The sequence below is a fragment of the Acipenser ruthenus genome, chromosome 10, assembly GCF_902713425.1.
Source record: "Acipenser ruthenus chromosome 10, fAciRut3.2 maternal haplotype, whole genome shotgun sequence".
In the NCBI taxonomy this organism is placed as follows: domain Eukaryota; kingdom Metazoa; phylum Chordata; class Actinopteri; order Acipenseriformes; family Acipenseridae; genus Acipenser; species Acipenser ruthenus.
This window is the reverse complement of record NC_081198.1, coordinates 1,200,678-1,226,112: the sequence shown is the minus strand read 5'-3', so window position 1 is coordinate 1,226,112 and position 25,435 is coordinate 1,200,678. Positions and strand designations below refer to the sequence as shown.

At 44.6% G+C, this 25,435-nt stretch overlaps 2 protein-coding genes across 4 annotated transcripts; one reads left to right on the top strand and one right to left on the bottom strand.

The window, feature by feature from the left end:
- Nucleotides 1–65: 65 nt before the first annotated feature.
- cpt2 (carnitine palmitoyltransferase 2) lies at nucleotides 66–5,143 on the bottom strand. Of its 3 annotated transcripts, none has more exons than XM_059031451.1 (6): nucleotides 5,037–5,143; nucleotides 4,299–4,529; nucleotides 3,451–3,531; nucleotides 3,099–3,205; nucleotides 1,260–2,567; nucleotides 66–984 (listed from the first exon to the last, which is right to left on the bottom strand). In XM_059031451.1, exons 2-6 carry the CDS (start codon nucleotides 4,493–4,495, stop codon nucleotides 653–655), a joined length of 2,025 nt encoding a protein of 674 aa, XP_058887434.1. In that variant the 5' UTR covers nucleotides 4,496–4,529; nucleotides 5,037–5,143; the 3' UTR covers nucleotides 66–652. The 3 variants fall into 3 exon arrangements, with proteins under 3 accessions (XP_058887434.1, XP_058887433.1, XP_033856729.3); XM_059031450.1 differs by lacking the exon at nucleotides 5,037–5,143 and adding an exon at nucleotides 4,957–5,026; XM_034000838.3 differs by lacking the exon at nucleotides 5,037–5,143 and adding an exon at nucleotides 4,704–4,896.
- scp2a (sterol carrier protein 2a) lies at nucleotides 5,103–23,805 on the top strand. The gene is made up of 16 exons (XM_034000861.3): nucleotides 5,103–5,231; nucleotides 7,748–7,805; nucleotides 8,041–8,112; nucleotides 8,392–8,523; nucleotides 8,834–8,898; nucleotides 9,083–9,209; nucleotides 9,603–9,666; nucleotides 9,757–9,843; nucleotides 10,868–11,018; nucleotides 11,283–11,430; nucleotides 12,387–12,494; nucleotides 15,260–15,413; nucleotides 18,151–18,247; nucleotides 19,213–19,342; nucleotides 21,468–21,547; nucleotides 22,973–23,805. The coding sequence occupies exons 1-16, from the start codon at nucleotides 5,181–5,183 to the stop codon at nucleotides 23,066–23,068; spliced, it is 1,620 nt and encodes a 539-aa protein (XP_033856752.1). The 5' UTR covers nucleotides 5,103–5,180; the 3' UTR covers nucleotides 23,069–23,805.
- Nucleotides 23,806–25,435: the final 1,630 nt, after the last annotated feature.

Sequence of the window (25,435 nt, the reverse complement as noted above, 5' to 3'; positions counted from 1 at the left end):
ATCGTAAGGCTGGTCCGGCAGGCATGGGCTGTTTCAAGCCACAGATAACGCAAAATGGGACAATGTACGTTTCTTTTTATTCTGTTTATTAAGGCACAGTTTAAAAACACGCCTGTCTCATATTGCTAAGAGGTAATGCATATACAGAGTTAAATTACATTCATTTCACAGTTTACAGTACTTCAAAAGTAATGTAATGTAAACTAGCAGTATCTCTTTAGTAGACTGAAAGAGCCACAAATGAGTACCACTGATCTTGAGGCTCACCTTGTGTTAAATTATGACTGCAGCTAACACCTTTTCTGTTGAGAAAATACCTGTATTTATTATTATTATAGAAGAAAAATAAATGATAGCCATATTTTTTTAAAAGCACACTGAACCTATTGCCTGACTAATAACCATTTGCAGTTACAGAACCCCCAACATGCATTTCTGTATCCTTACAGAATCAGAGCACTCCTGATGAAGCAGTGATGGAAATAAGATTGCACAGCAGTTTGATCCATTCCTGGTTTTACTATGAGTTTATTAATAACACACTGGCTAATCAAGCTGGTAATAAAACCTGGAATGGGTGAAACAGCTATGAAATAGGAGTCTTATTCCCATCCCTGTGCCGGCATGTGTTCACAGCTCTCAGGCAGTGGATCTAGCTGCCGATGGGCTTCCCCTCCAGCACAGTGAAGATGTCCTCCAGGGACTTGTGCACGCACTGCAGGAACTCGTGCACATTGCGGGACGGGTAGCTGGAGACGTTGCAGCCGATCCAGTGGTCATGTACGCCGTAGCCCACCCCGAAGCCGTCAGGGACCACCGGAGCGAAGCCGCCCAGGTTGACCGCGGGGCTGGTCAGTGTGCTGGTGGACAGGATGTTGTGGTTGATGGCTGCGTAAGCCGGGTCCTGGTAAAAAGCAGGCAGGGCCTGACCCTTGGAGTTGGCCAAGTAGCGCATTGCAAACAGGTGCCGGTCAAACCCTTGGCCTGTGAGGGGACGAGAAAGGATGGATGGATGGTTTATCAGACAATAGAACTAAGTCTGCACAAGTTTATGAATTGTAAATGTGCAAAAAATGTACATTTCTCAAGTATCAAATTAAGTGGTTATAAAAGCATCACTTTGTGTTGGGGGGGTTGGGCAAAAAAAACTAAAAACAGATGAGCATATAAGATGCTTTAACTGTTTTTGAATGGAACGCAGAGAACCATCACGAGTGGGAGCGCACAGTCCCCCTGCCCAGATAAGAAAATTCACTCACCCATGGCGGCCTCCCTGGTCAGCTGCCCGTGGTATTTGGAGCACTCCTCCACCATCTTGCGCAGTTCGTCCACGCTGTGCTTGCCCGGCTCCCGGACGAAGGCGTGGCTGCATCGCTTGGTATGGATGGACGCCGGCCGGATCGTCTCGGTGCGGCCGTGCTTGAAGGCGGCCGTGCTGCAGGACTCGTAGGAGGCCACTGTCTGGCCGTACTGTCGCAGAAAGCCCATCTGGAAGGCCAGCTGGGCCACGGCATCTGGGCTCACCTTCTTCTTCTTCAGAGTCTCCTTGCCCCCTTTCTGAAACTCCATGGCGGCAATCGTCAGCTTGGAGACGGCCGTCTGGAAGTGCTCCTTGGCCGTGTTGACCCCATCCCGGAGAGCCGCATCCAGACGGAAGTCGAGTCTCTGGACTGCGGATGAAGAATCGGCGTCCGCTGCCGGATGGGAGTTTGGGTTGACCGCTGGCCGCTCGGTGGTGTCCTTGAAAACCTCATTCTGGAAGCGCAGAACCGCCACGCCGTCCCCCCAGGAATGCTCGAAATTGATGGCGGCCGTCCCGTCGCGTGCCAGGATGACGCTGAATGATTTGTCGAACCAGCGGTTCTGCCCATCGCCATGCAGCATGTTGTGCGAGGTGTGGATATGGTCCTTCATGGTTTCATCATCCAAGCACAGGCAGAAGAGGGCGCTATCCACTTTCCTCAGGGCCTCCTGGTTGCCAGCATCCAAGAGCTTCTGCCTGAGCCCAGCCCAGACGTTGCGGTCCTCGCTGGTCAGCAAGCCCAGGGGGAAAGCCGGGGCCGGGGTGGGGTCAGAGAGGATGAACTTCAGGTGGGCTTGGATCTTTGCTGGCTTCACTAAATTCCCGTCTTGGTCCAGGACATCAAAGACATACAAGTGACCCTTCCGCATGACCAGCAGGTGCCTGGCCCTCTGGTCTGTGAAGAGCTGGTCGCAGCCCTGTTTGGGGATGCGGGAGGAGTTGAAGAGCCGGTAATACTGAGACATGTCCAGGGGGTAGGCGTTGACCATGTAGGCCCCATACCAGGACAGGGATGCCGGCACGTAGCGGATGAGCCTCTTGAAGCCGTCGGTGTCGCTCTTAGCCGGGTTCAGGTGGAAGACCTCGGGCTCCAGCAGGCCGCTGCGCAGCGTCTTCATGAAGCGCACCGCCGACACCACCATGTTAGTGGCTCGCAACAGCTGCTCGTTGTACTCAGGCTTAGGGTCAGGGTTGAAGGACATGAAGGGGTTAAAGTTCAGCACCACTGACTCGCGGGCTGACAGATACATGTCGAACCAAGGACCTAGGAAGGGATGGGTTCAAGCCTTAATAAAGAATATACAGAACGGACATTTACAACCAGTATTATTCAAGAGCATTAACTGAAGACAACAAGGATGAATGTGCTTACAGGGAACTGGCAATTAAAAATCCACAGGTACGGCCACACACTAATTTCTAAAATAAACAAATAAGAATTTTAACATATGTTACCAAGTGAAAAAAGTGCATTTATTCTGTTATACATGCTGAAAAGTATGTTTTTTTTCTATTTCTGTTTCATGTATGTATTATTGGAATAGTATGCATTTTTCCAAAGCTTTATCACCAAAGTGCATGTTTATTACTTGATTTTTTTATTTTTATTATCTGTTAATCCTGCATGTTGCATGTTCAGATGTTGTTGAAGATTACAAACCAACATACAGTTTTGTATGCATTACTAGCAATGGACTTCCAGGCACACATTACATGCCCCATGTAATGTATATGTGTATCACCAACACCTGAACCAAGTAACCTGGAGAGAATGAGGCAGCCAAGCGGAGCTCACCGGATATGTAACTGGTGTGCTTGTTCTTCTTGTCCTGAGAGACCAGTTCTTCGTGGAGCTCCTTGGCAGCGCCGCTCTGTAAACTCTGGGCCAGCTGCTCAGTCTTGCTGCAGGGAGACAGGGCCCGAGGGAAAGGGCATCAGTTTACCCACAAGGGAATGGAGTTCCAATAGCTACTGAAACATCCAAATGAGTCCCTTCATCAAGACAGCCAACAAGATTTTTATACTGCCTACGTTTTCACATACCGTTTACACAAAGCTGTTATTGCAACTCAAATAGTGGTTCCCCAGACATACGTAAACATAGATGTGATAGAAGGGTTGTTCCCTATTAATGAGCCGAGCCTCACCTGTACTGTTCATCATCCAGGAGCGGTCTCTGAGCTGCAAGGTATCGCCTGATCGTGTCTTCCAGCTTTGGAATAGGCAACCTAACCAACAAAGAAGTCATCTCCTGAAGCTCAGACACCATTATTATAAATATATACACACATTATTAATCATGGGACGGGAGTAAGAACCCACTGCAGAGCAGTGTGATCCATTCCTGGGTTTACTATGAATTTAATACGACACACCTGGGCTTGTTACCTGTATACTGGAGTTTATCAAGCTCGTAGTAAAACCTGGAATGGGTGAAACTGCTATGTTATAGGAGTCTTATATCCATCCCAGCACAAAATAAGGATGCCCCATGTAATAAGTTCATTTATAAAACACAACTGAATACAGTAATTGAAGTGGTATATTGCAATTTCATTTGCAATGTTGCAGGAGGGAAGTATTTTTATGCAACACCAGAAGCTCAAACATCGACCAGATCGCCACCCCTTCCCTCCAGTGTTTCTATTAAGGTTCAGAATTGACCTTTCGCCTACATACTGACTGCACTCTGAACTGAGTCTGCAGACGCCTTTCAATCCAGTTTTAACTTGCAGCCGACTGCCAATTAGAATGAGTGCCTCTGTAAATGCACGGTGTACCAAAGTAGGCAGGTGTGCTTGATGTTTCTAAATGGTGTGTACACCAGACAGAAGCACCCATTTAATTAAACCAGCGTCGTACTGTTGTTGTTTTTGAGCACTAAGCATGATTAGAAAATGAGCCGCATTTAGTGTGATGCGCAGTTCTTGTACCGGCAAGGTGCTTGATCTACGGTCTTTTTTTTTTTTTTACAAACTACTGTAAAATCTCTCACCTGGGCAAGCTCTTCTGGTAGTGCATGGTCGGGACGATGCTCCTGTGCAGGGTATCTGCTATCTCATCTTTACCTTTCGTGCTGTATGTCTGTCTTCGATTACACAAAGCAGACGCTGCAAACGCACAGGCGAGATAGGGAGGTTTTCCTGACTTACTGAAAACTGTATTCAAGGGTACAGCTCGCAAGCTAGCCATGTCCACAACCTGCTGGCCACACGAATTCACCGGTCTGAAAATATCAAGCAGGAAGAAAATACAATCGGTTAAGATCAAAACACAAGACGAGGCGGGCGCTGGGTTGTTGTAGGTTGTTCAGAAGCTCTACAATATACAACACAGTTACACGTTGGTGTGGTTTTTTTGTAATTTTTTTTTTTTTTTAGCCCTAGCTTTAATTATTTACAGTTCAAGTGCTTGCTCCCTACGCTCGTTCGGTTTGACCGCCCCCTTCATTTGCCAGTGATCTTGCACAGACCGTGCAGGAAGTAATCGTGGTGTCACACACAGTAGTGCCCGCTGAAAACTCAATGTAAAACTAGAACGCAATGTTTATAGTACTATCGTCGTATAAAGTTACAATAATTATGTAGGGTTAACCATTTTAAATACACTCGCAGTGAAACTTCACAGGCTAAAAAATAACAGACAGGAAATACCTTATAAAACACGTCTCATGATCCTGCATGGCCAGTTTAAGTTAAACCAGTGCTACATTTTCAAACAGCGTGTAGTTTACCTTTAAGACTAGGGACGAACTTTGCCACAGATTGGACGGTGTGTTCCGTATTCTTAACACCAGCGCTACGCAGCACAGTGTCCGTCAGTCGCGACTTTCCTTCTGTCAGCACAGCTAATCCACGCTACAAGACAGTCTGCAAAGATGGCACCAGCGAGTCGTAGAGTGTTTGTGGTGGGAGTGGGCATGACTAAGGTAGATAATGGCATTACTATAAGTAGAAATGTTTAATAATCGGTGTGCTTGTTTTGGAAAGACGTGTCAGTCGTCGGTGCACTGTGTTCAGATCTGTAAGAAACTTCTGTATAACAGTACACTGTACTGTTTACTTCATAACAATTGTGCATTGTCAGATGTAGCAGTGTGGAGTAGTGGTTAGGGCTCTGGACTCTTGACCAGAGGGTCGTGGGTTCAATCCCAGGTGGGGGGACACTGCTGCTGTACCCTTGAGCAAGGTACTTTACCTAGATTCCTCCAGTAAAAACCCAGCTGTATAAATGGGTAATTGTATGTAAAAAGGAATGTGATATCTTGTAACAATTGTAAGTCGCCCTGGATATGGGCGTCTGCTAAGAAATAAATAATAATAATAATGTACATTTTAACAGTGCCGCAGTTCAGATAACGCACTGCAGCATGTATTTCAACACAAGTATGTATTGCACATTTGGCAATGCTGAAAAGAAACCAAGTTCAAAACTTGGGAGTCTGGTCTCCATAGTTAGACAGATAATAATAATCATAATAACTTTTACTTTGCTATACTTTTATTATACAATGTAAAATGCAATATTTTGGATGCTGGATCTTACTATTTTATAGCTTAAATATTATTAAATTCGTCAAAGGAATAAACATTTTCAGTAGCATAGTAAAATGAACACAGATGGAATACCACATTATTTATTTCATGTATTTAGAATAATATTTATATTAAAAACCATGTGGCCCTTTCATAAATACAGCACTCAGTAGACAAAAATACAAAAATAGTGTGTTTTGCACAGATCATTTCTGTATGACGTATTGCATCGCATACACTATCTGTGATCGCTGTACATCTACACCAGTGGAACTTGTAACTAATGCTGAATGTGTTATTCAACACGGTTATCAGTGTGCTTTGTTTTATATAACATAGTTTATTGCTGACCCAAACCTACATGAATGTGCAGTATAGAGACTACCCCAGTCAATATATTAGAAATAGACTTTCTGGATCTACAGATTGATGTTCTGCAGTCTGTAATGTTCTGGGTCTACAGATTGATGTTCTGCAGTCTGTAATGTTCTGGATCTACAGATTGATATTCTGCAGTCTGTAATGTTCTGGGTCTACAGATTGATGTTCTGCAGTCTGTAATGTTCTAGGTCTACAGATTGATGTTCTGCAGTCTGTAATGTTCTGGGTCTACAGATTGATGTTCTGCAGTCTGTAATGTTCTAGGTCTACAGATTGATGTTCTGCAGTCTGTAATGTTCTGGGTCTACAGATTGATATTCTGCAGTCTGTAATGTTCTGGATCTACAGATTGATGTTCTGCAGTCTGTAATGTTCTGGATCTACAGATCGATGTTCTGGATCTATAGATTGATATTCTGCAGTCTGTAATGTTTTGGATCTACAGATTGATATTCTGCAGTCTGTAATGTTCTGGATCTACAGATTGATGTTCTGCAGTCTGTAATGTTCTGGATCTACAGATCGATGTTCTGGATCTATAGATTGATGTTCTGCAGTCTGTAATGTTCTGGATCTACAGATCGATGTTCTGGATCTACAGATTGATGTTCTGCAGTCTGTAATGTTCTGGATCTACAGATTGATGTTCTGGATCTACAGATTGATGTTCTGCAGTCTGTAATGTTCTGGATCTAGAGATTGATGTTCTGCAGTCTGTAATGTTCTGGATCTACAGATCGATGTTCTGGATCTACAGATTGATGTTCTGCAGTCTGTAATGTTCTGGATCTACAGATTGATGTTCTGGATCTACAGATTGATGTTCTGCAGTCTGTAATGTTCTGGATCTAGAGATTGATGTTCTGCAGTCTGTAATGTTCTGGGTCTACAGATTGATGTTCTGCAGTCTGTAATGTTCTGGGTCTACAGATTGATGTTCTGCAGTCTGTAATGTTCTGGGGGTACTAGTTTCTGGGTCATGGTTTTTGAGGTGCCGGGGATTGCTCTTGGGGTGAAAGACTTTGAGCTGAACTCTAATAGTCAGAATTCATGGCATCTTGAACTTTGTCCCCACACAGATAGGTCAAGAACACAGATAAAGGTAACAGTGCAACATCAGCCCATTATTTCACAATGCCCTTTGTACACACTGCAGCAGTTTCTGAAGTGGATGAAAAACAACATGAACTGCACGGGGCAGGGTGACTCAGCGAGCAAATCCACAAGCCTCTTGTGCTTTTCATCTCACATTCAACCCTTATAAAAGTTTGCCATGGTAAAAGCATAGCAAAGTGCAATAAAGCACAGTGACAGCATGGTAATGCATAGGTAAGCACTGTAAAGCCCAAAACAACGTTTTAGAAAAATCAATATTTGAATTGGCATTCCAGTACTTCAAGATTTAGGACTACACTACTGACTGTAACTAATAAACTAATGTAAAGAGTTTACTGTGTACAGGTCCACTACCAAGCCTCAGTCTATTATGATTTCACAATTTCTTCTATCCTTTGTTTTTTTCTTCCAGTTTGAGAAACCTGGTGCCCGAGAGGATTTTGACTACCCTGATATGGCTAAAGAAGCAGGTAACAGTACTGTAGCCTGATTCTGTTTTTGAACTTAAACCAACTATTCAATTATACACACAGTGCAAGAAGCTGATCATTTTAATGCAGTTAGATCCAAGAAGAAGTCCTCCACACGGCAGCATATGAAAATGCACACATACAATCCGAGGTGTCTTTGAAGGCCGATGGTATAATAAGTGTCGCGCTAGTTTTCGATACCGTAACACCTATGCCCCTGCCTTGCTGCTTTCAGGTCAGAAAGCTTTAGCCGATGCTGGGATTCCCTATTCTGCAGTGGAGCAGGCCTGTGTGGGCTACGTGTATGGTAAGCTTGTCTGTTTGATCTGTTTCCTCTGCTTAATCCCCCCTGACCCATCTGTGCCAGGTTTGCATGAAGATTCTACTGGGGAAAGGGAAGGCACTTAAATGGGGAGTAGCCTGCCACTGTGACTGGCTGCAAAGCATGTCAATCATTAGGGGAAGCAGCCGGTTGGTTAAGTGAGCAGGTTGGAGAGCCTGTCTGTGGTTTGTTGTAATCCATACCAAGTTGTGCAGTAGACAGTGTATCAGTGTGAGTGACGTGTGCTCTTCAATCTGACTGCAGGGGACTCGACCTGTGGACAGCGGGCAGTCTATCACAGCCTGGGGCTGACAGGAATTCCCATCATCAACGTCAACAACAACTGCTCCACCGGCTCCACCGCGCTCTTCTTGGCACGCCAGCTGGTGCAGGGAGGTAAGCTGGCACACAGCCAGGCTGCCTGGACCTGTGAAAGGTCTCATTTCATCATTTTCTGCACTGTGGTGTTCATGCTACAATACATGGGCTACAAACGCTTATTAAAAGCTTAGGAATAGACCACCAGTGTTAACAATGATGGTACAGCCTGTTTATTCTGTACCACAGTGGCCCTGTTCAGTACAAGTTATTTAAAGTTGCAAAGTCCATACTTGCATACTTGTCATGCATTAGTCATTTAAATATGTGCATCTGCTACATACAGTGCACTAGAAATCCAGTAATCTGTATCCCCTTTTTCTTCCAGGACTGGCTGACTGTACCCTCGCTCTGGGCTTTGAGAAAATGGAGAGAGGCTCTCTCACCTCCAAGGTAGGGGCCAAGAGAGCGCTGGCAGTGAGCTCAGTGATGGCTCCTCACCTCTCTGAAATGAACACTCCTCTCCCAGAGGAATAAACACAAAGCCCCTTTTGTACCAACATGATTGTGTAATGTGCTGGGAAATACTGCTGTGTAGTTAAATGACATTAAGCTGAAACCTCTGTGTGCTCTGCAGTACATGGACCGGACGAACCCCATGGACAAGCACATGGAGGTCATGATCAATCGCTATGGGATGGCTGCTGCTCCCGCCGCACCCCAGATGTTCGGGAACGCCGGCAGGGAGCACATGGAGAAATACGGTACGGTTCACCATGCTGTGGAGTGAGACAAGGCGGTGAGGCAACACTTAACACTGTCAAAGACAGCTTGTGACTAAACTGGCTTCTCTGCCACGTTTTGTGAATGAACTCTGGCACTCTCCTCCAGGACCTCGGCCCTGGCTCGCTGTTTGTTCAACATGGCCATTCGGGAGTGTTTTCCAAGGAAACGTTCATTATTTAATTATTTTAGCATTACATGAAGGTTTTTATGCCCGTAAATGCCATAGAAATACAGGTTCATTGTGCAACTCACAAATTAAAAAATGTTGATTTAGTTTTCCTATTTAATCCCAGCATGTTTGAGGACTAGAACAACCTTGAAAGCTGTATCTTGTGCCTACATTGTGAAGTGTTGTGCTTTCATAATTACAGGCACCAAACCTGAGCACTTTGCAAAGATAGCCTGGAAGAACCACAAGCATTCCACCAACAACCCGTAAGTACTTTGGCAATGACATGGAATACAATTGCAAAGGGGAGAAAAGAGAAACAAAACTGAGCCTAACTAACCCGTTCTGTGTGCTAGGTACTCCCAGTTTCAGGACCAGTACAGCCTGGATCAGGTGCTGAAGTCCCGAAAGGTCTATGAATTCCTGACTCTCCTCCAGTGCTGGTAAGCAGGCTGTTATTACATCACAGTGCCTTGTGAAGGCAGAGCAGATCCATTGCAACAAGAACCTACCTGAGTAAGACCAGCAGAGGCAGTACACTCTTCACTTGTTAGGAGAGTCAGTTAGTTTATCAGCTTTGGTCTTTGAAAATTGAATCACATGCAGCCATTATATGTGCCAACCTGCCAAATGAACACATATTGAGATGGTCGAAATGCATTTACTTTATATAGCATGTATGAATCTGTATTAGGCTATCAATTTATAAACTAAGAAGCATTTGACTGCTAAAGTAAATGTCCTCTGTGCTTGTAGCCACAATCGTATTTGCATTCTATATACTGCTTTCTGTCCTGGATTAACATCCAGCCAGCCTGCCCATTGTTCCACTGTGTCGTGGCAGCGAGGGTGCCTGCCCATTGTTCCACTGTGTCGTGGCAGTGAGGGTGCCTGCCCATTGTTCCACTGTGTCGTGGCAGTGAGGGTGCCTGCCCATTGTTCAATGTGTCGTGGCAGTGAAGGTGCCGGCCCATTGTTCCATTGTGTCGTGGCAGTGAGGGTGCCGGCCCATTGTTCCACTGTGTCGTGGCAGTGAGGGTGCCTGCCCATTGTTCCACTGTGTCGTGGCAGCGAGGGTGCCGGCCCATTGTTCCACTGTGTCGTGGCAGTGAGGGTGCCTGCCCATTGTTCAATGTGTCGTGGCAGTGAGGGTGCCTGCCCATTGTTCCACTGTGTCATGGCAGCGAGGGTGCCTGCCCATTGTTCAATGTGTCGTGGCAGTGAGGGTGCCTGCCCATTGTTCCACTGTGTCGTGGCAGCGAGGGTGCCTGCCCATTGTTCCACTGTGTCGTGGCAGCGAGGGTGCCTGCCCATTGTTCTACTGTGTCGTGGCAGCGAGGGTGCCTGCCCATTGTTCCACTGTGTCGTGGCAGCGAGGGTGCCTGCCCATTGTTCCACTGTGTCGTGGCAGCGAGGGTAGGCTATCCTCTGTTCTGACTGAGTGCTCTGTCTTCTCGCTCCCCGAAGCCCCACGTCGGACGGTGCTGGAGCTGCTGTCCTGGCCAGCGAGGACTTCGTGAGGAGGCACGGCCTGGAAGGGAAGGCTGTGGAGATCCTAGCCCAGGAGATGGTGACCGATCTCTCCAGCTCCTTCGAGGAAAACAGCTGCATGAAAATGGTGGGACTTCCATTATGCTGTTCAAATTATTTTATTCCTCTCTGAAAACTTGCCTTTGCTGTTGCACTGGTTTTAAAACAGGGCCCTGGGATTTAATATAGGATAAAGAGGCAAGAAAGTGTGAATAAAATCCCCTCCCGAGGTGAAACTCTGAAAGGCAGGGCTGGCTGTTAGCTCAGGGTTGAGGGGTACTGACAGAGAACAGCAGTGACTGCTGAGTCAGAGTGGCAGAGTCACCCCTCCCTCCCTGCTTGAATCCTGCAGGTGGGCTTCGATATGACCCAGCTGGCTGCCCAGCGGTGCTTTGAGAAGGCCGGTCTGCACCCCACGGATGTCAACGTGATCGAGCTTCATGACTGCTTCTCTGCCAACGAGCTGATCACATATGAGGCTCTTGGGCTGTGTGCTGAAGGTATGTGCTGATCCTGCATGAGGCTCTTGGACTGTGTGCTGAAGGTATGTGCTGATCCTGCATGAGGCTCTTGGACTGTGTGCTGAAGGTATGTGCTGATCCTGCATGAGGCTCTTGGGCTGTGCTGAAGATATGTGCCTTATGGGTGGTAGAGAGGACTCACATATACTCTGCTGTTCTGAGGGACAGTTTTATTGTATTTAAAGTGTTTAATTATCTAAAAAAAATTAATATCATAGCAACGTAGATGAGATGAGGCAGCATTTGTGTTGTGTTTGGTAGAAGAACTTTCTATATTATCTCTCATGTTGGGCTTTTATTCAAGAGACCCTACAGAAACAGTGGGGGCTATAACTGTACTACACTGTCTGCCAGACGACCTTCATAAAATGTATGTGGATTATGTATTTAAATAGCTTGCAAATTAATGCAATTTTTTTAAAATGTTTTGAATCGTAATTGTATTTTTGCAATAAAAGGACATGCACAAAATTCAGTGGCTTAAATAATAGAGTAGGTAGGCAACACACACAAGCAGGGCTTCTTCATACTGGAAATGTAATGGTGGAATGTAAACGATTGGGCTCAGTGACACTTTGAGTCTCAGGCTTGTGGTATTGAGATATTCATTTCAAGCTAACGCACATTTTATTTGTGGGTTTTGGTGTTTTGGGAGATATTTTGTAGTTAACCACTGTGGTTTAGATCATTTAAAAAAAAAAGTTTTATTTGTGTGGCAATATTATAAAAACCAACATCTCTAACAGAGCATGGCACGAGAAACATGAAAAAACAGCAGCTTAATTACTGAGTCCTGAGGTTAGGATCAGTGACATTGAAGAATTCAGTCTGCCAGACTACAGTACGTGTCTTTAGTTTTACTCCAGTTTGAATAGACCCCTATGTATTCTTCAAGCTGCTGTGGTTCTTGAGAAAAATGTGGTTGTGTTTCTCAGGGAAAGCTGGGGAGCTGATAGACCGTGGAGACAACACATACGGGGGGAAGTGGGTTGTGAACCCCAGCGGAGGACTCATCTCAAAGGGACACCCCCTGGGAGCCACAGGTAAGCACCCCAACGCAGACGGGCACCCCAACGCAGACGGGCACGCCAACGCAGACGGGCACACCAACACACAGGCACCCCAGCACAGACAGGCACCCCAACACAGGCGGGCACGTCAATACACAGGCAACCCAACACAGACGGGCACACCAACACACAGGCACCCCAGCACAGATGGGCACACCAACACACAGGCACCCCAGCACAGACGGGCACACCAACACGCAGGCACCCCAGCACAGACGGGCACACCAACACACAGGCACCCCAGCACAGACGGGCACCCCAACACAGGCGGGCACCCCAACACACAGGCACCCCAGCACAGATGGGCACACCAACACACAGGCACCCCAGCACAGACGGGCACCCCAACACAGGCAGGCACGTCAACACACAGGCACCCCAACACAGACGGGCACACCAACACACAGACACCCCAGCACAGACGGGCACGCCAACACAGACGGGCACGCCAACACACAGGCACCCCAACACAGACAGGCACCCCAACACAGACACTCCATAAAATCTCTAAAGGACCCATCCACACTTCTGAAGCTCCAATCTGTAGGACCCATTCACTTCGGAAAGCTCCAAACGACTTCAGCCCCCTTCAGATTTCGTTCAAACCACAAAAACTCAAAACTCTTTTTCATTTTTACATTTCTTTTTTCATTTTTTCTTTGTACAAACTTACCGTATGTGAAATAGTCTTAAAAAAGTATATGGATAAATGTTTTGAAATTAATTTAAAAACCTTTTAAGTTACTAAAACACCCACTAAATAATGTTGTTGACAGCTGAGTTGTATTAAGGCAGTGGGCTGTTCGGCAATACTTCGCTTTTAGACTGCTTGTTCAGCTTTACTGCCATCGTTTCTTGAATTAGTCTCTATACACTGTGTGGCATGCATATGGTTCCCCACTCACCTTTAACCCGTCAGAACCTCTATCGGAACATTGCCAAACTGCAGCGAAATGTTAATGTCCTGTTAATGTATAACCAGCAGAGAGCACCTTTACCCTTGCTAAAAGGTCAGTGAACTTGGATAGAGCTCATCTGTGGCTGTCTTGTTTTTTCACTGTCATAAAGAGCTATGCAAAACCGCGATTCTGTGTGGCACATCTGCACTGGATGAAATATTCATATTTAAATGGTCAATAGCAGAAACCAGTTGTAGGGGTTTAACGGTAATTTAGAAGCATGTCCTGTTTACATGTCTTGTACATTCCATAGCATGCCACAAGCTACAGCACAGTATTTTATAACATTGTGACAAGAATCAAACAGGAGCATCATTCTCTTCAGCTGCATCGTCATGATTTTATCTGACACACCTTTCCAAGCACTTGGACCATCCTGCCTCCTAGTCCACAGCTCTAACCTCTAGGCTACACTGCCTCCCATCCCCCAGCTTGAGCCGCTAGGACATCATATTTCGGGTTTCCTTTGGGCTGTGTGTTGTATTGCAATATGAATTGTGTTGTCTGAGTAATCCCTCCATCATGTGTGACGTGAACCCCCCTCCCCCACCCTGTGCATCAGGAGCTCAGGACAGGAAAAAACAGAGCAGGATAAGAAGGTGAGAGTTCATCAGCTCCATTAGACTGATGAGATCCTCTGATGTTTTCTACTCCCAGTCCAGTTCCTGGCATTAAAGTGGCTTCATCTGCAAAATACAGCTTTTAGTGTTCTGCATCACACACACGCAGACAAACACACATACACACACTGACACACCTCACCAGGCTCTCTGTCTTCCACACTATCACCGCTCTCTCTCTGTATCCATCTTCCATCATCCTTTCTTTTTTGTCCTGTCCAGCCCCACATCTCCCCCTCCCCCTCCCCCCCCTCCCCCTCCCCTCCCCCCCCCCCTCCCCCTCCCCCTCCCCCCCCTCCCCCCCCTCCCCCTCCCCCTCCCCCCCCTCCCCCTCCCCCTCCCCCTCCCCCTCCCCCTCTCGCTTGTCTCACTGAATAGTCATTAACCCATGAAGTGCAAAGGATGGAGATGTACGATCCTCGCCGCACCTCTGTGACAGCAGGTCCCGATCCTCACCACACCTCTGTGACAGCAGGTCTATGCAGTATACAGTACCGTAGTAAAATCAACTGAATTCTTAGCACACTTTTTTTTTTTTTTTTACTTATATCTGTTCCATTTATTTTCATCCAGTGTTTGGTGTAAGTATAACAACCCTTTTCTGTTTTCAGTGTGTATCTTTGGATCATAAGTCACGCTAAATTGGATATTATTGAGGGACTACTGTACCGTGCCGATATTCCATGATAGGAATTGTAAAACATAACTGCCTTTTAGTGACACCTGCTGGTTATACTCCGAAACTGCAAGTCTACCTGCAACCCGTCTGTAATTGAGGACCAATTGCGCCGGTTGAATAATAATATAATATTATAATATAAATAAGAAGAAAACTATCACCTGCTTTCCAACAGTCTGCCTAAATTAAATTTAAAATCGGGAATTAACAGGAAAACGCGTGTTTCCCGTTCTCTAAGCATTCCCTAAAGAAAACGTGGTATAATTTGTGTTTGCATCAGTCCAGACTTGCCAAGTCATTTTTTTTTTTTTTTAAGGCATAAACTCATAGCCCATCGTATAGTTATTACATTAACTGTCTGGTCTCTCGTTGTACAACATTAAACATCGTTAAAAAAACGCTCATCTCAAATTCTGTTCACCTGTGTATATGTTCGTTTTATTTCTCTCTCTCTCTCTGTGTCTGTGATCGATTGGCCAGGCCTTGCTCAGTGCGCTGAGCTTTGCTGGCAGCTCCGAGGGGACGCTGGGAAAAGGCAGGTTCCTGGTGCAGAGGTTGCTCTGCAGCATAACATAGGCCTTGGAGGAGCCGTGGTTGTCACTCTCTACAGAATGGGGTTCCCTCAAGTTGCAAGGTGAGGAGGCGGGGTGTTGTTATCGACAGTTAGTGTTGCAAAATCCAAAAGCTCCCGTTCAAACGCGTTTAATAACATACAATACTGTATTATTATGTAAAGAGGGACGGTATTTATAGTATAGCTCGTTGTTCTTTATCGTGTTTACGCTCTATACAGTACAGGCTAGTTTGCATTTAAATTGGGTTCCTGCAATAAGGGTTATTGCTTTTAAACAGCCTGTCAATGAATGCATTTGGTACTGTACTGTATATATTATAAGGACATGCAAAGCAAATGCACAACATCCAGTGGCTGAAATAATACTAATAATAATAATAGGCAACACACACACAAGCAATGCATGATATTATTCAGTACAGAACATCTAATGCTGACAAGTAAAATATTGTGTCTCATTAAAAATGTTGATATTGTTGGTTCTGTAGTATTGAGATATTCATTTTGAGCTAGCGCACGTTTTATTTACAAGTGTGTGTTTTGCTGATAAAGCCCAATGAGCTTTTTGAAATACCGCAGCTATATAAACTGACCCACATCTATGAAACTGTAGTAATAATAACGCCAGTACCTGTGACTGCCAGGAAATACGCAGAGAGCTCAGTACAGTATACCACGTTCATTTAATTTCAGCCAGCACATGCACAAAGCTGGGTATGTTTTATTAAAGACAAAATATATATTTGCAGAGCACAGTAGCAGGTTTGAAGCCAGCAAACTCAATGAGACCCCAGTGCTGGTGTGTGTTAAAGGCAGACTATCAATTCAGAGCTCTGGCAGTAAGGGATTAGGAACATTACACAGGCAGAACGCAAAGCAGGTGTCTGCCTGCCAGCAGGAGATGGCATGTGTCAGCTGAAATAAAAAATATATACACTGGAACTGTCACCACCTCTTACTTGTATCTACAGTGCTGGGATGTGCTTATTTTTTCATAACTGGAAGAATGTACAATTATCACATTTTTCTAAGCTGGGGAAATGTGATAGTGTTTAGATAAGTCATATTGCTTATTTGCAAAGCTTTTTTAATGTAATAATTTGATTCTTGTTGCTTCAAATCTGTGGCAGTTACTTGTTAATTTTAAAGAAAAATGATGTTTTTGTAAGCGCAATGCCAAGACTTAAATTGAAAGCACAATCAGATCAATTTGAGGATTGTGTTTTAATCCTTAAAGTTTATTAAGAGCAGAGAGTGTGTCTTGAGTTGAGAATATTTTTCAGCACTTGAGCTTCTTGTTCTGTGGTTCGCAGACTGAGGCTGTAAGTTTGAATTCAAGTCAACCGGCTCGCTCTAAACCACAGGTATTTTCATTGGGACTTCTTTTGACCTCATTTTAAATCAAGCTCAAAAACAAGATAATAAACCAGATAATCAACTGACATTTCAGGTAAATAATGTGCTGGGTTAGTGATTTACCTGCAACTCTGCTAGTTTTACAGTGGATCAGTGATAAGATTATTGAGGTGAAAGTTGAGCTCATGGAAGCAGTGAGCCCCTCTCTCCCCTACAGTATGTTCACTGAGCTCTGCAGTATTCTGGTTTGATGGGGTGACTCAGCAGATTGCACAGGCTGCCATGTTATACACTTTCAAACATTTGAACATATTCAGGACCCTCCAACAGCGGGACAGTTGTATTGTGTACTTTTAAGATTTAAATAGAGCAGGTTGTAGTTGTGCATTAGATTGACCTACTGAAGCCCCAGCTTTGTGAGCAACCTCCTTTAACTATCATTCATAGTGCATGATTAAGGAGGCTGTGTGGTCCAGTGGTTAAAGAATAGGGCTTGTAACCAGGAGGTCCCTGGTTCAGCCACTGACTCACTGTGTGACCCTGAGCAAGTCACTTAACCTCCTTGTGCTCCGTCTTTCGGGTGAGACGTTGTTGTAAGTGACTCTGCAGCTGATGCATCGTTCACACACCCTAGTCTCTGTAAGCGATAATAATACTATTCCTTGTGTTCTGAAGAGAATTGGGGAGTAAGCAACACTGAATGGGTTTGTATTGTTCCCTTCCTCCTTCTGAAGGGCTGCAATGTTTTGCCTTGGTTAATTGCTTCCACAATGTTTAAAGCAACTCAAAACTGGCTTTATCACACAAAGCCTCCACTCATGTAGCAGTAGACCTTGGCTTGTGATCATCACTGTGCTGAAACAAAGGCCAGACTTTTGAATTTGCCAACTGGGATAAGGGTTCTCTTGGTATTAAAGAGAAAATCTATATAACTTTTTTAAAAATTCATTTTTAAGCATGATGTTACCAATCCCTTTCATTGCTTCATGGTGTAAAAGCAGCAGCATTTTAATAATGTTGTGCTGTGTGCTTCTCGGCTACACTGTGTCCCTTGGGTGCTGTTTTAATACCAAGCTCACACGCCCTCGCCCCCCCTTAGCTGTCCTGTCATGTGCCTGGTGCTAGTACACACAAGCCGGACCCACCCATTGCATGCAATGTCAGCTCAAATTAGCGAGAGTGAAAGGAATTCAGTTTAGTTTGGTTTTCCAAATCTTATGACACTCAGGCAGTTTAAAGAGACAGACAGAACAGTACAGTACTACAGACCAAGACTGTATCCATCTGGCAATCGTACTGAAAGGAAAAACGAGATTACTGGTGCTAAAACTCTGTCAACCATTTACAGTTCAATTATTGCTGCCATTGAGAATAATAATAACCGTGATGATGATGATGATGATGATGATGATGATGATGATAGTAACATTTGGGGTTTCAGGTCCCGTATCCAGGCTGTCCACACCAATGCTGCAGCCGGTCAAGGTGGATTTAAAGCACACATGGTTTTTAAAGAGATTGAGAAGAAGCTGCAAGAGGTAAACAAACAGACAATAATTTCATGTTTTGTAACTGCGTGAAATCATTTGTGGTTTTTTAGTCTGCTGTTTTTTGGGGGTTTTTTTACCACTGAAATACAGGTTTCATTAATTCAGTGGTTTATAATTGAGACAGGTCTGACTGGCTTTTATTATCCCTCAAAACCCACGTGTGTGTGAAGCTGATCTATTCATTTATTAAACCTCACCTTCAATTCTGTGCGTGCAGTGTCTATCTCAAATTCATGCTTATGAAAAAACTGCGCTGAATGTGACTATAAAAAATAAAAAGAATTGGCATTTTGTCGCGTGACAAAATGAGAGATGCAGAGACTAGAAATGTGGAATGTTGGCTTATATTTAGGAATCAAAATACAGACCTTTTTTTGTGCTTGTTTAACCAGCATCACTTATGCTGAGAGGCAAAGAAAATGACAAGCAAGATGTATTTGGAGCTATTATTGGATGCAGTCTACTCTGTTAGGAACAAAACGTAATGATGTTTGTTTTATGTTAAAGCCAGCCCTTTGTGGATGTTTGTTTTATATTAAAACCAGCCCTTTGTGGATGTTTGTTTTATATTAAAAACAGCCCTTTGTGGATGTTTGTTTTATATTAGACTGTTAGAAGTTAGGAACCTCTTGGGTTTTTATTGTCATTTTACAGGGATGGAAATAAGACTCCTATTGCATAGCAGTTTCACCCATTCTACATTTTACTACAAGCTTGATTAGCCACAGTGTATAGGTAACAAGCTCATGTGTGTCTTGTTAAACTCAAAGTAAAACCAGGAATGGATCAAACTGCTGTGCAATGAGAGGTGTATTTCCATCCCTGCAGGCATCGGATGCATTGGTCCCTGATACTTTGCTTGAGGGTGAGGGTGATGCGTGCAGAGTGTCTGTTTTGGAAAGGTAAGCTGCTGCTAGTCCCAGGCGTTATGCTTTCCCTGCGTGCCTTTGCAGGATGGCAATCAGTTTGTGAAGAAGATCGGAGGAGTGTTCGCCTTCAAAGTGAAAGACGGCCCTGGAGGCAAGGAGGGGACGTGGATTGTGGATGTGAAAAATGGCAAGGGCTCTGTGAGCACAGATGCAGGTTCGTCACTCTCACACTCTCTTTATAATCAAGGGCTCTCTGGGGCTCCTAAGTGGCGCATCCAGTAAAGGCGCTCTGCGCGGAGTGCAGGATGTGCCCTATAGCCTGGAGATCGCAGGTTCGAATCCAGGCTATGTCACAGCCGACCGTGACCGGGAGTTCCTAGGGGGCGGCGCAGAGGGCTTAGGGCGGCAGGGTAATCCACGGCTCGCCGCGCATCAGCGACCCCTGTGGCCGATAGGGCGCCTGTGGTTCTGCAGTGGAGCCGCCAGATCTGTGTTGTCCTCCGGCACTATAGGTCTGGTGGCATTGCTGTGGATCCGCGTGCGAAAAATGACGGCTTGGCAGGAGCACGTTTCGGAGGACGCGTGTTCCAGCCTCCGTTTCCCGAGTCGGCGGGGGGGTTGCGAGCGGTGAGCCGAGGATACAGATAATAATTGGGCATACTAAAGGGGAGAAAACCGGGGTAAAAAATTGGCGATGACTAAATTTACAAAAAAATAAATAATGTGAGCACAGATGCAGGTTAGTCGCTCTCTTTATAATCAAGGGCTCTGTGAGCACAGATGCAGGTTAGTCACTCTCTTTATAATCAAGGGCTCTGAGCACAGATGCAGATTCGTCACTCTGACACTCTTTATAATCGGGCTCTGTGAGCACAGATGCAGATTAGTCACTCTCTATAATCAAGGGCTCTGAGCACAGATGCAGGTTAGTCACTCTCTTTATAATCAAGGGCTCTGAGCACAGATGCAGGTTAGTCACTCTCTTTATAATCAAGGGCTCTGAGCACAGATGCAGGTTCGTCACTCTGACACTCTTTTTATAATCGGGCTCTGTGAGCACAGATGCAGGTTAGTCGCTCTCTTTATAATCAAGGGCTCTGTGAGTACAGATGCAGGTTGGTCGCTCTCTTTATAATCAAGGGCTCTTAGCACACATGCAGTTTCGTCACTCTGACACTCTTTATAATCGGGCTCTGTGAGCACAGATGCAGGTTAGTCACTCTCTATAATCAAGGGCTCTGAGCACAGATGCAGGTTAGTCACTCTCACACTCTCTATAATCAAGGCCTCTGTGAGCACAGATGCAGGTTAGTCACTCTTTATAATCAAGGGCTCTGAGCACAGATGCAGGTTCGTCACTCTCTTTATAATCAAGGGCTCTGAGCACAGATGCAGGTTCGTCACTCTCTTTATAATCAAGGGCTCTGAGCACAGATGCAGGTTAGTCACTCTATAATCAAGGGCTCTGAGCACAGATGCAGGTTCGTCACTCTCTTTATAATCAAGGGCTCTGAGCACAGATGCAGGTTCGTCACTCTCTTTATAATCAAGGGCTCTGAGCACAGATGCAGGTTTGTCACTCTCTTTATAATCAAGGGCTCTGAGCACAGATGCAGGTCCGTCGCTCTCTTTATAATTACACAGCCATGGTTAAGCTGGTACTCATTTTACTAAATACTTCAGTATCGGAAGCAGCCAGTGTACCCGTCTGTAGGCTCGTCAGTGTTGCATGCCCAAGAGCAGGATGCAGATCGTGCTGGGTTACCCATACCTCTTCTGTATTGACAGACCTGGCGAGCAGGGTTGGGCTCAGTTCCTCATTTTCAATTCCATTCCTTTTAAATTCAATTTCCAATTCCTTGGTATCAATTGTTTGGATTGTTCAGCTGGACCATTCTTACTGTAGCAGTCCGGGTTTCCTCCTGTCCAATGAAAAAATGTTGTTTATCTCTTGTGGTTTTTGTCTGACACACCAGAGGAAATGAACCTGCTTGTTTTTCATGTCTCTTTTATTAGCCCCTCTCCTGTTTGGCAGTGTTTCTGTTTCCAGCACCGGCTGTATTGAATTATATAGAATGAACTCTTTAACCCTTTGAATAAAGGGATGTTCTTATGTGCATTGCAGAGCATTAAATACACTCTTCTTGTGTGCAGAGCAATCGGATTGTTAAAAATCTTTTGTTTCGCCTTTTCTAGTAAACATGTGGGGAAGTCCCGTATTGCCTCTACCCATTCATAGTATTTTAGGTGCACTGAATTCATTTATTCATTTAAAAAAAAAAAAAGTAACTTATGTGTTTTAATGATGCTGTGTTCATGTGTTGTGTTTTGTTTTGCAGCTACGAAAGCAGACTGCACCATTGCAATGTCGGATGATGATTTACTGGCTTTGATGACTGGCAAAATGAACCCCCAGACTGTAAGTTTCTAGAATCTGTGATTAGAGTGTTCAGTGGTTTGATGCTCAACTCCTTCCATATGTATTCATTGCTGGAAGTAGGGTTCTTTAGTTTAGTACAGGATGCTGTTACTCACAGCAGCTGTTCTCTCTCACTGGGTTTTCCAGACCACTTGGCTCGACACCATGCGCTCCTGTGCCAGAATCTCTCTTGCACACCTGTCTGTCCTCAGCAAGGGGCCGGCAGGAAACGCAGACTGCAGAAAACAGTTCCCCTGGGGGATCTACAGAACGCACCGCTGGCAAACCCGCAGACACTGAAAATATTTTCTGTTTTTATTCTTTGTTTCGTTTGGGAGCACGTGGGTTGCTAGTATAGAGGCTGACGATTGGGTTGTTTGTAAGAATGCAAAGACTGGTAAAGCCTCTAAAGCACTCTTAATGGGGTATAGGGCTACCATTAGCAGCCAGGACTGCAAAGATTCCATTCAATAATGTGTCGCTGTCCTTTGAGACTGTAACTATCATTTGGAAATGGCAGACCCTACCATACCCAAACTCCTGACCTCCGCCCCTATTGAAGCGTCAGATTCGCTGCTGTCTTGCCCACTGTGCTTGGAACTGGCTTATGAACGGTAGATGCTGCTGTGAAGTATTGTAGATTGCATGGCAGGGATGCTATTTTCATTCAGTGGGATGTCCCACGTGCACGTGAGTGTGTGCTGCATATCCCTGCTGTTTTCCATCCCCTATAGTTCTAGTTCTGCCTGGTATCTCACCTTGCCTGCAATGTGTGTTTGCATATAAAACACCTTGAAAACATTGTTTTGAAGACTAGGTACCATCTGCAAAACCAATTCTGTGTTTAATGCATACCTCTGCTTTTTAGGAGGCTCCACGCATTCACCGACTGGAGAAACCATTTATTTTATTTGTGTAGTTTCTGGAAACTGGGGTCAGATCTGCTAATATTGCTTCACCTTTCCAGTGTTTGTCGATTTTGAATAACCTTGAAAACCACAATTTATAAAACATCTGTAGCTTCCCAGCAAGCTGTTGTCATTGACACCAGTGCTCCAGTTTCAAATCCAGCTTAACTGGCTGACATTAACCCTTTAAACCTTGCCTGATAGTATGCAGAGTTTGAAATGCTTTGCCAATAACAATCATATCATCTCCATGATAGAACAGGAATTTAACCTTGGAATTGAGACAAGGTGATGAGTGTTGGATCTTTTGTTACTATTAGTTCCGGAATAAAAATACAGAAAACTTATGCACAATTACAAAGGGACCAATGATTTCAAGGACTTGGTTATCCCTCATTTCTGAAACAGCCCTGGGTGCATATAATGACTATTCTATTTACTTTTATATATTCTGAAGACGTATAACATGTACCTCCTCTGCTGAGCTTTTCTGACACCCCTCTCTTATTCTCAACAGGCTTTCTTTCAGGGGAAGCTGAAGATCACTGGCAACATGGGCATGGCCATGAAGCTTCAGAGTTTACAGCTGCAGCCGGGCAAAGCTAAGCTGTGATGGGAGTCAGGCAGCCTTCACTACCCTGCTGCCTGTCCCCTGTCTGCAGCGCTGCAGTTCAATGTGTGGGTCCTCGTTGAGTGTGAGCGAGTGTCTGTAACGTGAGTGAGGCGTGTGGGTGCAGAGGGGTTAGGGTTTGTTGGGTTGGAGGAGATGAAGACTCACACATTTCTCTGTCTTTCCCTTGATTCTAACACAATGAAAGACCATAGCAATATAGTGTAGAACTCTTACTCGGCTTGGTAATATGAATGCATCTTGATTTTTAGAGACCTCTTTTTACAGTTCAATGTAATTGTGTGTTTGGATTGCCTCAGAACTACTGCTGACCTGTTCATGATTTCTTTTTCTAAATGACGACTACTGTAAAAAGAAGGAAACTGGGTTGTGGGTTTGAATGAATCTTGTTCTATACCGCACACACCAGAATGTTTCAGACTTCTCTCAACCCAGATAAGCCTGCCTTGTATTTCCAAGTGACCTATATTTAGGAGAATAGGCATATGTGGGTTAAGGTACTGTCAAATACCACCAGGGCATTTCAGAACAATACTAAACTAAATCTGTGTAGTTATGAAGATTCTGCTAACGCTTGGGGGGGGGGGGGTTGTCATTTGCCACCTTTAATGTCGTCATGATCGTGTAATATGCACAATCAAATATAGACAAAAGGTTTTATAAATGAGAATGCCCTGCTGTATTAAAAAATAATAATAAAATGATTAGTATGAAAACAATATGCCTCTGAGTAATTTGTCTGCAGTAATATGTGAAATGATTTTCTGTGCTGGGGTGAGGGTGGAGGGTAGGTCTTGCATATAGAACACAGTACTAAGGCTACTAAGGCTCATTTCGTTCACATCTCTTGGTATTTTTTTTGCTGCAGATGCAGGATTTGAAGCACATTATTAAAAAGGGGCTAATGAAATGCAGGGATCAGATACCTACTTGCGTCACAGATTTGTTTTTTAGTGGGAGGGGTCATGTTCAGTTAATCTGCTGAAACCTCTGCTGACAGTGAAAGGCACTGTCAGGCAAGCTGTACTGTTGAGGCTCCTGTGTCTAAGTCCTCTGGGATACAACTTGTACTAAAGACACAATCCAGAACTAACCGTAAAGGATTGATTAATAACGCAGACACGCGCTGACCAGCAGATCCAGTGGGCTCATTCCACTGATTCACTGATGTGTCCATCTTTAGAGAGGGTGGAATATGGGCTAGACAGTGTTTTTTACCCAAGGCAAGGCATGGAACACATTTTAGATTCCAGGTTAGGTCACGGGGCTGAGCTTCTGCCTTTCACTTGAACTCACATCTCCAGCCATTTCTCAAACAACTTCAATATGTGTGTCTCCCTTTTCATTATAGACACAAGAAACAAACCTACGGGCATCTTTAAAACAAGTCCTATTGTTGTTGCCTAAATAAAATGTGCTGCCACGAGAAACCACAAGTTTCATCAGACAAAAGGCTGTGACCCAGTTATAACAGGAGCAGGGCTGGCTTTCCTGGTCTTGCTCAGCATGTTGTGTGTGTGTGTGTGTGTGTGTGTGGTTTTAACACTGGCACAGCGGCACTCAGCGCGGGCTTGATAGTTTACCAAACTGTTATTCAAATGTATTCTACTGTGTTGTTTTTATGTTTGCCAGCAATTAAGCTGGCTCTGTCGGTTAAAATCCCAGTTCCAGCAATGCAAGACGCCATCAGATTCAGCAATAAACTGTAATTGCTAAGTTCCTGTACTTCTTCTATGCCCTGCTGTGTCCATGCTAAAGATGTTGCATGCCTGACTGAGAGGGTAATAGAAAGTACACGTTGATGAATGAAACATGCACAGACCAGTCTCTGCAGATATTACCTGCATGCAATGACATAATCTTACCTGAATTCTGCTCCACTGCAGGGTATTTTCCATGACTAGCTATCCACTAGTTTGTCAGTTGTATTATTCTCTTCTATAATTTAATCTTTAAAAGATCAGATAAGGGGACAGTAATCAGGGAGGTTACAGTAAGCATGTCTGAGATCATAAATTGGCTCTGATATACAGCTTTCTACAAAATATGTTATTTCTGTATTAGTTTTAATTATGAAGTTTTAATTTCCAGTATCTCGAGCCAAGCTTTCATGGTTAAATTGCTTCCAGAAAGCAGACACAAATCATAAATAATGGGGTTTCATACTGCAGATACTGGATACTGAAATGTACAGTGTTGTACTGCTAGAGTAAGACGCTATAGGAGTTAAACTGATCATGAGTTATGCTGTCAACACCTGTGTGCCTGATGCAATTATAAATCAGGGGTAGCCAATGCAAATCCTGGAGGGCCATTCCACTCCAGGTTTAACAGGTAAAATGATGTCAT

What these genes read in the sequence shown, in the direction of transcription:
- cpt2 (XM_034000838.3), bottom strand. Translation starts at nt 4,753, where the DNA reads ATGAAGGGGGCGGTCAAACCGAACGAGCGTAGGGAGCAAGCACTTGAA. An exon ending in CTGGATGATGAACAGTACAG is followed by an intron (nt 3,206 to 3,450) that starts GTGAGGCTCGGC and finishes GTCTCCCTGCAG; the next exon opens with CAAGACTGAGCAGCTGGCCC. An exon ending in GACCAGGGAGGCCGCCATGG is followed by an intron (nt 985 to 1,259) that starts GTGAGTGAATTT and finishes GTCCCCTCACAG; the next exon opens with GCCAAGGGTTTGACCGGCAC.
- scp2a (XM_034000861.3), top strand. Translation starts at nt 5,181, where the DNA reads ATGGCACCAGCGAGTCGTAGAGTGTTTGTGGTGGGAGTGGGCATGACT. An exon ending in ACACCCCCTGGGAGCCACAG is followed by an intron (nt 12,495 to 15,259) that starts GTAAGCACCCCA and finishes TCGATTGGCCAG; the next exon opens with GCCTTGCTCAGTGCGCTGAG. An exon ending in TTGAGAAGAAGCTGCAAGAG is followed by an intron (nt 18,248 to 19,212) that starts GTAAACAAACAG and finishes GTGCCTTTGCAG; the next exon opens with GATGGCAATCAGTTTGTGAA.